This window comes from Macrobrachium nipponense, chromosome 6 (genome assembly GCF_015104395.2).
Source record: "Macrobrachium nipponense isolate FS-2020 chromosome 6, ASM1510439v2, whole genome shotgun sequence".
In the NCBI taxonomy this organism is placed as follows: domain Eukaryota; kingdom Metazoa; phylum Arthropoda; class Malacostraca; order Decapoda; family Palaemonidae; genus Macrobrachium; species Macrobrachium nipponense.
This window is the reverse complement of record NC_061108.1, coordinates 17,956,220-17,970,657: the sequence shown is the minus strand read 5'-3', so window position 1 is coordinate 17,970,657 and position 14,438 is coordinate 17,956,220. Positions and strand designations below refer to the sequence as shown.

Sequence of the window (14,438 nt, the reverse complement as noted above, 5' to 3'; positions counted from 1 at the left end):
AAACAAAAAAGGAAGAGTCCTGAGAAACATTTTAATGTTTTGATGTTTCTTTTTCAATGTTTATCGAAAAAGAAAACTGATTTTTATATTACTCACACGTGCATTCACCACAGTTCAATATAAGACGACAGTGTTTATGAACGCACGAATTTACCAGAAGAGTTTCTGCTCCTGAATACCTGAGTAGTGGAATCGATTTCTCTGTTTGCCAACTTATATGGAAAACATCTCCTTTCACTTCCCTTTATATAACATAATGATTCCGGTCATGTCTTCACCCTTCTTCTCTCGCTTTCCAAATGGAAAATTTCTTCATTTTCATCCGGTCTCCATTTATATGCCCCATCAAAATATCAAATGATACTCTTGACGATCTTGCTGGTCAGTTTTCACAAAGCACTTAAAACGTTCGTGAATTTTATATGTTTGTAAAATCTTATGCTGGACATTTTTTACGGTATTTTAGAGATAATGATAACTGGTTTAGCATCGTTCTTTAGTCTGTTTAGTGAAGATGATAGTGACAGCAAAATACACACACACACACACACACACACAGATCACACGACAGTAATTGCACCACGAAGGACAATCGAAAATTATATATGTGAGTTTTAGACAAGCTGCTCACCACGTTCATCTTGGTGTATCGAAGATAAAGGAAAGGAAACAGGGTCTTTGGCTGAAAGACCAACAGTTGGGACTGACTCCAGTACAGGAGAATGGCCCGGCTTATATAAATAACGGCTGGTACACCTCAGTTGCCAGCTCTCGTAAAAGAAAGCAGCATCTGACTGTAAGTCCAGAGGTAAAGTATAGATTTTTTGATAATTCATTCGATAATCAAGTTATATATGGAAGGTCATGATGATTAATTATGCCGTATATAAATATAACGTACTTTTTTACATGCATATTTAAAGTTTAGTGTCTTCCAAGCATGTTACTTTTCAGCTCGGGATCCTGTCCAAGTGAAAGTGAAGCTCGGCTTTACTTCAATCATGTGACTTCCTCTTTCTCGGATCTTCGTAAGGAAGGCTGCTTACAGTTGACTATTACACCTTCCCTATTTGCGTTGTTTGTTTATTTGTTCCAGGTTGCTGACCAATAGGAGAGGATAGGTTGGTTTCCCTTTTCGGAAATCCATAGCATTTTGCATATTCATAGGTAAGAGTGTAAAGACGTTTATCAGAAATGTTATATCCAAATTCTTATAAAATTTAAAGCATATTCAGATTTTGAATCAGCGTATTCAATGCAGCTTAAATTTTATCTTGGGTGTAGACTCATAAAAACTTTCTCTTTTTCTTACCTAAGTTCCTGTGCATACTTATTTGACCTTTCACCTGAACGCCACAGGCTTGAGTGTGCATTTATTTACCTGCACGCTGGTATTCGCTTGATTTCCATGAAAAACTGTGCATTGTTTTTCATGCATTTACATTTTCGTGTTTTTATACAGTTTTATTCAGCTTTACCTAACGAAAGTTACTCTAGGCATCTGAGGCTGAAAAGGGACAGGACTTTCGAAAGTGAAAGTTATCACTCTCGGCATTCTAAGGAGACAAGAGAACGGAATCAAGGTCTAGTCTGCTAATCGATCAACTATTCTAGGAATAAGGTGTCATAAATAGACAAGTATTTTCATAATGACTTTATTAGTACATTGACGAGTGACCCCTGTGTCCTTGGTAATTACTGAAAAGAAATTAAATACAAACAGGCAAACGATTCTTGCTTATCCTGAACACCCGGCCCTAGAACCTCTCACCTTTGACGAATCTGTTACTGGTTTCAAGATTTTATTTTTATGAGTTCCTAGTTTTTCTCTGCTGACCAATTTATCATTGTATAATTTGACCTAAAAAACATTTTACCTATTGAGAAAGGAATTTGCTCAGTCTTTTTAGTATACCTGAGGCAAGAAGGAAAGTTACAATATATGTAAAAAAAATCTGTTCATAATAAATGTTGTTGTTTCCCACTGAGCTTTTATATAAGGTGTTTAAAAACAAGGCCTGTGAATGACAGGTAAACATGGATTACTTAAGAATAAAGTAGCAACTATTCAAAAGTTTGCGATTTGTTCTGGATGACTACAGTATATGAAAGTACAGCATATGAACATACGATATATATTATTATTGGAATAAAAGGCCAGGTCCTGTAACTTTTGAAATTGCTGAATAATACTGTTATTGAAAATCGGTACTTTAATCACACTTCCGTTTCTACAGACTACTCTTGTGGCATGTTTGCCTTTCATTATAACCTCCATCTCCCTCCCTACCTCTACCTCTTTCCGCCTCTCTCTCTCTCTCTCTCTCTCTCTCTCTAGACAGTGAATGTTTACATCAAAATCGGAATTCTGTCTTAAGACGGCCGAACAACCCATTTGCACATTGACAGTAATCGGATGCAATGTTACCTTCAATGATAATGTAATTATTTCAATAAGTAATCATCTCAAGGAGAGCAGAATTTTTTAAGATTGCGAGGAAAAAGAAATTGGGAAAGATCAAAGCATTCCTTCCATAATATTTTGAAGGTGAAAATTTAGTCAAAGGAAAAGTGAAAATACGCATCTTTGCAGTGAAAGGACAATTACAACAGTGAATCTGGATTTGAATACCTCATCAGAATAGAAAATAGTCGAGGAAAGCAGCCGTAGATCGGTGACAAAGTTGAGGCCTTTTAATTTAATGGCATCAATAGAAGAGCTCTAGAAGACTCTTTCCGGCATGTGTAAGGAAAATTACTTTACCTAAATATCATTCTTGCCTTTCCAAGACGAAATGATGTAGTATGGTTCGGGACATAACTTTTGTCCAGGACACATTTCAAGTTATAAAGGTAGCCAGCATATTGCTTGAAGTAAAATGGATGGATTAACATGGAGGAGTTTCTGGTAACTGAACGGGATGCATTTTAAGAAAATAGTATCAATAAACAATGTAGAAACACTGTATTCGTAAAGACTGTAGATGAATAATATTCAGATCAGATTTGCATTTTCAGCATCTCTTCTGTTCGAGTATATATATCGTCTTGGGACTGATTAGTACAGTGAATTAATCAATACTGAGTCGTTGTGAATGAAATAGCATTAGCAAAAACATATATATATATATATATTTTTAACATTTAAGGTGGGTCAGAAAAGAGGCGGAGAAATATTTAATTCAAATAACTCATCAGCATCATTACCTGCGATAATGGTTCTTGCTACCATGAGGACCTTGGACACCGCAACATCAAGTTTGCCCTTTACTATCACAGGTAACTTCATTATGGACCTCTATCGGTACTTATGGTATCCGCGTGAAGCTGCGGGTTCCCGTGTAGAAACGCCGCCCTCCGGGTCGATAGGGGTCAGGAATAACTGCAAAATGTGTCTTTTCATGGGAATTGTGCGAATCTCCGTTGTGTGACCCTTCGCCGTGGTCACCATTGGCACCATGGCCCCCATTGCCGTAACCTCCGTTGCCGTGGTCACCATTGGCACCATATCCCCCATTGCCATAACCTCCGTGATCATTATCATGCCCACCGTGTGATTCTTCATGGCTCTCCGCATAAGCAAGAGCTTCTTGGTACTGGTACCAGTACTCAGGGAGGGGAAAGAGAGGTCCTTTGAGGAGCTGTTGGATGTTCTTGGGTCTTCTTTTTCGCCTGAATTCTCTAGGACTAAAGCCGCCAAGCCTTCCGAATATAGCCTCCAGTCCTATTCCGTGCAGGAAGAACCCTCCAACTTCTTCGTCTCTTCCAGAGGGACTGGGACTGGCTGACGCCAAGCAGAGAAAAATGCAGGAGACTGCCGCCGCTAAAGTCTGGAATAGCATTGGAACAAAATAATGGATTATTAGATTTGATTCCAATTAGGGTTAAATTGCTATAAGTACGTGGAAGCAACTAGTGATTATAGTTTATCAGTGTTCAAAACTGTGAAGAGAAATTAATTTTTTGTTTGGGAAGAAATAATTACCAGCCCATGGAACTTTTGATATATTTATAATGATATATATATACTTGTTCAGTTATAATATTCACCATATTTTGCTTGCTATCCATTTACTTAACTGTCTTAACACCTACACTAATAAAACTTTTGATGAATAATTCCCAGGTAGCATAGCCTATCAATCGTACTGTTAAAATGTCTGTAAATCTAATGGCATGTAAGACTTTTTATTACTGTTTTTTCATCAGCACCTAATTCAAATGCTGTAATCTGCAATATAACAATGGCGTATTTTTTCGAAATGATCTTTAAAAAGAAAACTCTTCGTATTTTTGTTTCGAAAATTCTTTAAAGAACTGTTCTCAAATGGAACTGTTCAGAAGAATAGATAATATTATTTGACGCGGATGCAGAGTAGGGAGACGGGTAGGTGTGAAAAATCCTAACCAGACCTTACCATCCTAACCTAACATAAGGCGCCGTGCCCTGACCTGGCCTCGGGGAGCGGGGAGCTTCACACCCCTGGACACCCTCCTCAAATAAAACTGAATATCCCTGTCTCCCTACTTTGCATACTGTCCTATTATTTGAGTATAATATTCAGGAGTTTTTTTTTTTTTTTTTTTTTTTTACGCATTAATGTGATCCATTGCTGCACGCACCAGACTTCTACTGCTTGTTACAAGTTTTCTAAGCACTGGTTCTGGGAAAGGTTCCAAGTCTTACAAGCAGCCTTGGGAGATTATATATGGTCTTCATTGATAGGTGAGCATCTGCTAGGTACCGAACAGACACAATTTGTTTATTTAAGTTCACTGATCAAGAAGTCTGCAGTGTGCTGTATATGATACTACCTGATCTTAATAGGTGGTCACCAGACCAGATATTGACAGAATTTTATATATATTTATATTATATATGTGTGTACTTACATACATACATACATTTGCAGCACATTCTCTACATAATTAAATTTGTGATCAGTGAGCATCGCTATTCTTTGTCATACCTGGTCTGGTGACCATCTTATATTAATGCCATGGGGCGCCATGTACAGTGCACTACTAATTTCACGATCATTAAAGTTAAACAAATTGGGCCTGTTCGATTCCTAGAAGCTCACCTATCAATAGTACACAAGGCCATATTATATATATAGATATATATATATATTATTACATACATATATATATACATATATATAATATATTATATTATTACTTATTATTATAATAACTATATATATATATGTATTATATAATAATGCATATAGAAGGTATCCAGGTATGGTTTTCTTTTAATGCTATCCGCAAACATCAGGGTCGTATCTTTACACTTTGTGTTTTTCACTTTAAACTATTTCATATTTCATGATCTGACTCACGATATATCTAAGGAGATTTATTGTGGGAGGGGGTCCGGGTTTAATCTTTATATCTAACTGAAGATTCGTAATATAACATAGAAAAGCCATTAAAGTCAAAACCAAGTTACTTTATGAATAAAATGCTTTTTATGCAATATGTATCGAATTTTTTAGCAAGTTGCTCACCACGTTCATTTAGGCGTACTGCAGATTTGCAAAGGAACAGGACCCTCAGTTGGAAGTCCAACAGATAAGACTTGACTATTGCTTGCGGTCGAATGACAGTCCTTTTATATTAGTTAAGACGTGGAATCCGTCGGAGTTGCCAGTTGCCTCCGTATGCTGTTTTTCGAACAAGATGCATTTCGAAAGCTTGGAAAAAGATTTCGACGATTTCCTTGTGTTTTTATTATGATCCTTCCAGAAGCATCTAAACCTACGTTCTTAGTCAGTTTTAGATAGTGCATACGTTTTTATGTGAGGAAATTGTTTATCGTTCATTTCCGCTCTCAGTCGATGTCAACAACACCGGTGACATTCGCAAAGTCACGCAACTTTCTTACCTGTTCTCTAAAAGAGGCTAATTGTAGTTTAAGCAAATATTTTTTATTATGGTACTTCTGTTTTTTTTTTTTTTTTTTTTTTTTTCTCGACCCATCAATCGGTCTTTCCAACTGGCTAAGAAATTGGTGTTTCATTCTGATATATTTTACGATGGTTATGCACGACGTTTAATCTAAGTCAATCACAAAGTAACCTAAATATGAGTGGATTAGCGAAAAATTAATGTTTGTTCAGTACAATGTTACCAGGCCAACTAGAAGTCCTCATAAGGTATTCAAAATCCTTAATCACGAATTTATATATCAATTCTTTCTTTTATTTATCTTGTATTGCAAACCTATTTAGTATGTTGATGCAGATGATATGTGACAACATTTACATTGATTATGAATTAGACATGTTAAATAAATAGCCTATGATTTTACATAAATCTTGTTTTCAGTGACATTTTTGGTTTTGACACCGGATGAGTCCAGATTAATCAATTACTTAAGTTAAAGCTTTCTCGGGTGTTAAGCCCGCATATTCTGTCATGTCTCTTTCTTTTCATAACTGATATACTTGAATTCACACCAGAAAAAGCGATCGATTTATGTCAGCAAAAACAACTGTCTTCTGATACTTGTACAGCAGAAAAAAAAACAAAAAACATGAAGCAAGTAAAAAATACTCAGAAGTTTCTTCGGTGTAATCGACTTTTCTGTAGTGTTCAATGCTGTATGAAATTCAGTCACGGCCCATGAAACTCTCAGCTGGCCGTGGTGGCCTGTGTTGTCGCGTTGCCAGGCGCACGATCATGGGTAACTTTAACTTTAAATAAAATCAAAACTATTGAGGCTAGAGGACTGTAGTTTGGGATGTTTGATGAATGGAGAGTGGATGACCAACATTCCAATTTGTAGACTCAGTAGTTCTAAGATCTGTTCTAAGATATGAAGGCGGACAGAAAAATGGCGGCCGGACAGTTTTCTATTTACAGAAACCATGAAAAATAGTTATTGTACAGATGTCCATCTCCTGGTGAATTCGGAGTTAACCTTTTGCATGTGTTCAGTTCAAAACTGATTTTAGTGCATAAATTGGCACCGGTATAGGCTTTGTCATGATAACCTAATCGAAGTAAAGATAAAAAGGGGATCAGCGCATCTTGATTAATCATCATTAGCAGCCATAATAGAGCTCATAGAATGGCAGATGAATGCATTAGACGGATGAGCCTGTTACACGTTTCAAAAGCCTTCGCTGTTTTGTTTATTGAAGAAACCACCTTTGCTTTTTGACATTTATCGTTCACCATTGTTCGCAATGACGCGTGAGTTTCAGATAATAAAAAAGAAGAAAATGGGAAGAGTGCTGCAGATTGCTTGAGTATGAGTTAAGTGCATTTTAAAACAGGAAAATCCTTAGTATTGTAAGGTACCCTGACAATAAACTGGGATAATATGAGAGTCTTTCCACTTTGTTTAACAAATCACGATCAATCGAAGTTCAAGGAACACTTTAAATTGATAAAAGTTCTTACCATTTAAAATCACCATTTAAATTGCCATCTTAGACAGAGGCATATTTGGATTTTTGCATTCTCTGTCTTGACAAGGAGGAGGGGATGCAATCATGGGTATATATACGCCATGTTAACTACCACAGTACTTTCAATAATGCATCATGGCAAGAGGATGTACAAATAAGGTCGTGTTCGCAGGCTTATGTAAGTACATATATATGTGTCAATATATATGTATATTTATTTGTATATATAAATATTAATACATATGCATGTATATGTATGTTATATATACTAATTATATATATATATATATATGTGATTTATATAGAGAGAGAGAGAGAGAGAGAGAGAGAGAGAGAGAGAGAGAGAGAGAGAGAGAGAGAGATATTTAAAGAACCTTGTGCATTGAAGTTTTACAAAAGTTTACGCTTATTTACTTTTCCATTTCTTTCTAAATAGCTTATTGTAAATACTGTTAGGCTGTTCAGGATCTAGTAAAGCACTTAAAATAGAAAATCTAAGTCAGTTTTCAAATACATATCTATACGATAAGAACTATGCAGTTGTATATTCATCAGATTTATTCGCATAATATTTATTTTTTATACATTTTACACTTTGATAGGTATCATACAAAAGGCATTAACTTACTATGCAAACTTTTCTCAAATAAAAGGCACATACCTAAATCAAATAAAAGACCAGAGCTACGAAACTTGAGTAAAATGGAATGGAAAATATGAGATGAGTAGTGAATGAAAGGGATGAACAAATGAAGCAGAAATAAGCAGAAAGTGGTAACTAAAGAGGCCAGAGCAATTAATTCAAAGGAGCCAGTTTGTAACGTGATTACAGTTTTTTTCTAAAAATTATGACTATTATTGTTGATAAAACCTGAGAAGACTGGTCACAGTTTTTTAAGAAAAAGGAATACGAAAAAGCGACAATCACTGGGTAACTGCAAAACGAGTAACATATCAAAAATGTGGAGGCACAGATGCTAATGGCGTTAAGGTTAACTGTTTCTTGATAAAAGCTTGTGAAGGAAATCTTGGTATAAATCGCGACTGCCATTGCTAGGTAAATGAAACCGACGCGTAGAGCGTCATTGTCTTCAAGATATACACGTAACAACCCGGCAGCGCAGCGGTATTCCACCAGAATCATAATAAAGGGCCTAAAGCACATTCTATTAATGCCATCGTCTCTGTAGTGAGGAATGTTTTCAAAAGAAGGCTACTCGGCAAACAATAGATGATTCAGGTTTTTAGTTTTTTTGCTGTGCGAATAAGAAAATCTGGTCTTCAAGGTAAAAACAGGTACAGACAAAATTCAGAAACATAAAATACAGTGGTACAAGTATAGTAAAACTGAAGAGCAACTCAAGATTAGGTTAGCAATTAAGCTTGGTTTTGCTTCATGCCACACTAGTTGCTCGATTTTCTGATTGGTTACATATTTGTTTGTTCTAGCAGGCCAGTCGATCTGTTAGGTGTGAGCAAAAATAAATGAAAAAATAAATATGATTTACATAACTTGCACACTATAGCAGTTCCTTTTAATGAAAAAGTCAAAGGTTTCTTAACACTACGCTGTAAACCAGACGTGATAGGTCTGGGATCTTTACAAACAGCAAGAACATCTCTTTCTTTTGGTCAGTTGAAACCGGTTTGTACTAAGCTCCAAAACTCAAGTTGCAATGTCTAGTATGTTCAAAAGCCTGAAAGCATTAAAGTTATTATCAATAAGAACAAATTTTGAATCCCTAATACAGTCTGGAGTGCACAGTTCTCTGGAGACTAAAAAGCTGATATCTCACCTGTATTACTTTCTTGCTAATGACAATGACAAATGAACTTCATTCGAGGAAGAAACAGCAGTCGTTTTAGCAGTTACTGGAAGCAAAGGGGAAAATAAATTTTCAAAGGAGTGGCTTAAACAATTTCCAATCCAAAAAAATAGGTGAATAATAAGATTTTGGTTTTACAATTCACCCCTGTCAGTAAAACTGGTGGCAAGGAATCTTTCCAGCATTGGAGGTAAACTTTATTTAAAAGATTGAGAAGTTGCTAAGAAAAATTTAGCAAGTAATTAACAATATGCAACATTAAAAGTCTTTCTGTGACACATTTAGGTACATATTTTATAATGAATAAATTGCTACATATAAAATGACGAATGAAATGTAATTTCTATCTAGAACCTTCAAAGAAGACAAGAAATTAAATAGGAACAAACCTAGTTAGTTCAGTTAAGGAATAGCTGCCATATTATTTTCAACTAAAGAGTGAAACAATACAGACAAAAAAGGAATGTCTAACTGCAATTAGTCTCGCTAGTATAAGAGTAGGAGAAAAATGTTGCTTAGTAGAAACTCTGAGAAGACAATAGTGTATCTGAAGGCAGTCGTGTAAGATTTATTGTGGCCATATTTGCTGTGCGCATCCTTATAGTGCTATTGGTCTTCGTATTTGTGAACTTCTGACCGCGCGGTTTATTAGTGACGTTGACGATTCCTTTCTTACGTAACTTGGTACAGATAATGGTGGCGGTTTCTAATTCTGTGTTGACGCAGACCGTGTTGAGCAATATGGCGCCCTACGTAGACATGGTGCCTTCTGGGATAATGGCGGTGTTGGTGATAGATGGGAGTGAAATGCGTAACGGCGGATGAACCCTGCGGAAGTCCATTGTATGGGTAATATCCGTAGACAACAGTATTTCCCAAATACCCATGCCCATTATGGACGCCGCTGACATGGCTATCGGGGTGGGGGCCACTTGGGTGGTGAACATTGTGTTGAGGAGGATGATGGTATGGTCTCGTCCTGAAGAACCTGCCGCTTCTTGCACCTACTCCTCCGTTAGGTAGTACTCCAAACGGTGCCTCTAATCCAGTTCCAGGTTCCAGCTCGCTTCCAGAGGGGCTCGGACTGGATGACACCAAACAGAGTATAAGGCAGAGAGCTACTGTCGTTAGTGTCTGAAATGACAATTGAATCTGATTAGTACCACGTAAAAAATAACTAATTTCAGATTGAGGTCACCAGCTACTATGGATGTGAAAGCAATCAGTTGTGATTTTTAGGTTTTTATATTGTGAAAAGAAATAGACATCGTGAATGTTATAGGAAATACGGAAATTGCTGTTGTAAAAACCACAGATTTCTCTAATAATCTCTTTTCGTTAAAGTAGTTACTGATCATTAGTTTAGCTGTGAAACTCTTGGAAGTTCTGTGGGTTTTATATTTAGTTAGCCTCCCAGATTTGACCATTCAAATGTTTCTACGTTTTAAGTAGAAGCTTTTTGCACAATACCTCAAACCAAGTTTGGAATGACAGCGTTATTTCCGAATAAATCTTGCTTATAGTTTTCACCAAAGCCCGATCTAAAATCAGTCGATAAGCACAAAAAAGAGCGTTAATTACTAAAGGAGATTTGCAACGACTATTGCTCATTATTGGGTAACAATGAAAATATATAACTCAATGAAGGATTAAGATATGAAAATGGTGCTGCTAAACTAACCAATTCTCGAAACTAAGTGTGAGCGAATCATTCGATATAATTTAATGCAGTTTGTCTTGTATGCGGAAGAAGTATTTTAAGAATTCAGCATTTCTCTCGTGTTGGAATAATGCTCGTGCTGAAGCCTTTGACAACTGCAAGAGTAATGTGGGCAGGAAGGTAGGCCAATCGGCATAAGTTAAGGATTTGTTTAAAATAAGCAGTTTCATTTTATTTCAAAGAAACTTACAGTCAGCCTTTGACTTAACGCAATTTTAATAACAGCTGGAGGGGAAAAAAATCCCAGGAAGTTACAGAAATCTTTCTACGTTTGCAATAACGTAATTAACGTTTGAAGACATTTCGTATTAATGCATCAAAAGATTAAGTGCAATATGCAAAATTAAAAGTCCAGCAACTCCGGAAATTAAGGAAGAGGGGACTCGGGCAATGATTTGGGAATAAAGAGACTCCATAAAGTTAAAACAACGAAAAATTAAGTATATCTTAGTTTAACCAAACCACCGAGCTGATTAACAGCCCTCCTAGGGATGGGCCGAGGGAGTAGATATTTTTACATGGCTTGGAACCTACAGCTTATTGTGGGATCTGAACCACATTATGTCGAGACATTAATTTCTAATCACCAGAAACAAATTCCTTTGATTCCACTTTGGCAGAGCCGGGAATCGAACACGGGACTACCGAATCGTTAGGCAAGCACATAAACCACCCGTCCAAAGAGGAACAGTTGAAAGAACAATTGTATAACGAAAAATATTCCGGCTTAAACTAATGGCTAATCAAACGCTTTGACAAACACTGATAACCTTTAGAGAGCTACATCTTGAGTAAATAAGAGCACATATTACTTTGTTATTATTTTTTATCATTGGTAACTTACTACCTACAATGAGCGTGAAAGTGCTTTTTGAGTGTTTTAGTCATCAATGTTCTAATTGTAGAGATTAAATGAATATTTATAAACGTTAAAAAAATCACGTGAACACAATAGAAAAAAAAACGTGAAATAATAATAATAATGATAATAATAATAATAATAATAATAATAATAATAATAATAATAATAGGCACGATCCCAAGATCCCTGAAAAGGAATCTAGAAAAACTAGAGGCTGAAGTAGCTCCAGGACTCATGCAGAAGAGTGTGATCCTAGAAACGGCACACACAGTAAGAAAAGTGATGGACTCCTAAGGAGGTGTACAAAAATAAATGTAATTTATTTTTCTGTAAAATTTTTTTCTAATATTTTCTCAGTTTATTCTGTAATAATATTTTCTCACGCAGTTTTGTGTGTTGACTTGAGTGGGGTAATTTTCGCTGCCAAATGTTCTGTGTGCATGACTGTTTTACATAAAATGTCTTTACAGGCTTTTTTGGAAGGTAGTTTTAAGTAGTTGCATAATGGCCTTATCTGTTGTTGGGTGGTCTTAAGTACCAAGCAAGCAATAATTCTCGGGAACTAATCTTTGTATTGGTTTTCGAGCTAACGTGTGAGACGGCGGAGAAATGGTCGTCAGTGAATTCTGCTACTTCGACTGTGACTGTAGCTTAAGGGGTTCACTCATACAACCCTTTTGGACACCGTGAGTGTTGGGCTGCGAGGAAGAACGCTGAGTGGAGGACAGATTTGTTATTAGAAATGGATGCCTGTCGGCGTTGTGCTTTGATTTCGGAAATGGTTCTTCACTAAATACAGGCTCTCTCTCCTCTCCCATCTCTGGACTTCGCATTCTGCATGAAGCGCATGATCGATAGAAACCCTTCACTTAAGCCATTACATGCTTCGCCCTTTAGCTAAGGTAAAGGCCATTAGTGTCTTTTAGTTGAGGTTTCAGAAGTCCTGACGTGACCTATAAATAATAATAAAATAACTCTGTAAGGACAAGTTATATAAAACTTTTCATGCGTTTTGCGTCGTAATATTTTCGTTACCTTCCTTTTTTCTCGTACAGTTCGGTGAGTGCTAGTGTTAAAGTTGGATTGTATCGGTCAGTGTTAACCCGTTATACAGATTGGGTTGGTTTCCGCTGGTGGGTTATTAATTTGTTACTGATGTTATATGTCGATATTATTTGAGAATATTTGACATCGTTGGTCTAACTGTAATTAGGTCCCTTCCCTCCTTGTTCACTGTAGGTGTGGTAGGCTTACCTGGGTGCAGTAACGACCGCTAATTGTAACCTGACCAATTTATCCTCGATTGGTAATAAAGAATTCTTGTGTATTGCCAGTAGATTAAGCGATTTTATATTTTTTTCATATAAAGTTGGTGCCATTCAATTATAATTTTTAAAGTTATTCGGTGTCTATTCTTGTTTATAATGTAACTGTCTGGACTTACAGGTTATGATGCAGAGTCGATAGCCGATAACAGCAAGGTCATTGAAACTAAAGAGGAGCTGGTTAATTTAATATGGTTGATCGTACTTTATACATTTTTATTAAAATACTGAATTGAGTTTTGTATTTTATTTTTACCTCCATGTTTCACCACCTTAAAATTTATATTGTTATCGAATTCGTTTTCTGTATATGGCGCCCAACGTGGGGCACGTCAGGTGGTGTATGTGGAGGTTGGTCGTTAGCTCACTTAAGTGCTCGGTAAAGTCGGAATGGGGGGAGGGGGAGAGACGTGTTTCGCTGTTATTTTCCATTTTCATCGGTACGGTTTTATTTAAGAATTGAGTTTTCCTTCGTTGAAGCATTATCCACGGTGTCTAGGTTGACTATTTTATATATTTGCTTACTTATTTAATTTTTTTGTCCATTTGGAAGTTAATCCTTGTCTATTAAGCCCTTCGATTTGGATGGTGACGGTAAATGTTTAGTTGCTATCACATTGAAAAGACTTAAGAATTTGATATTTTTTATAATTATTCCTTCACGATGTCTGATCTTAAAACTTTAATTTCAAAACGCAAGGTAATCAGGAAGAAGGTTACTGATATTTATAATCGTATTGAGTCTTTTTCGGCTCTCAGTACTGGGCAAAAAATCTCTGAAAGAAGTGTACTGCTAAGTCATAAAAAGCTACCTATTGATCTGAATGAGATTTTTTCCCTTAGAATTTCGGATGGGGAGTTCAGTGAGGATACTAGGGAGTCAGAGATTGCAACGTGTATTGAAATATTTTCGATAAGATAGAATATTGTATTCCCCACCTAGAGGTGGTATCTGCACCTGGAAATGTTGAGGTTGCTAAAAGTCTTCTTAAACAGCCCACAGCTCCATTACCAGTTCAGTAGTACGGATGGGGAGGATTTCATTAGGTTTATTTCAGAGTTTGAAAGCACTACCCAATCATTTACTTATCCAGACAGGGATTTGTTACTTCTTCCTTGAGACAGCAGGTAAGAAGGAAGGAGCTAAAGTTTTATTGAATTCTTTGGAAGCTGACAAGCAGACATTCAAGGACGCCAAAGACTTGCTTAAGTTAGCCTTTGCCTCGGAAGTAGTTCGTAAAACATCTACTATAAAGACATTGACGAGTTTAAGATTGGGGGAAT

The 14,438-nt window shown here is 36.4% G+C and overlaps 2 protein-coding genes across 3 annotated transcripts in view; both read right to left on the bottom strand.

The window, feature by feature from the left end:
* LOC135216855 (uncharacterized) overlaps window positions 1-698 on the bottom strand; it is a 75,980-nt gene extending 75,282 nt beyond the window's left edge. For both annotated transcript variants that reach the window (XR_010314946.1, XM_064252368.1), the window contains exon 1: window positions 632-698. Coding sequence is in view for 1 of the 2 variants with exons in the window: in XM_064252368.1 (XP_064108438.1) it covers window positions 632-640 (9 nt within the window). In the remaining variant the exon portion in view is untranslated. The remainder of the gene's footprint in view (window positions 1-631) is intronic.
* A 976-nt stretch (window positions 699-1,674) lies between these two features.
* Window positions 1,675-5,591, bottom strand: LOC135216137 (uncharacterized). The gene is made up of 2 exons (XM_064251221.1): window positions 5,514-5,591; window positions 1,675-3,830 (listed from the first exon to the last, which is right to left on the bottom strand). The coding sequence occupies exons 1-2, from the start codon at window positions 5,520-5,522 to the stop codon at window positions 3,309-3,311; spliced, it is 531 nt and encodes a 176-aa protein (XP_064107291.1). The 5' UTR covers window positions 5,523-5,591; the 3' UTR covers window positions 1,675-3,308.
* Between the last annotated feature and the right edge of the window lie 8,847 nt (window positions 5,592-14,438).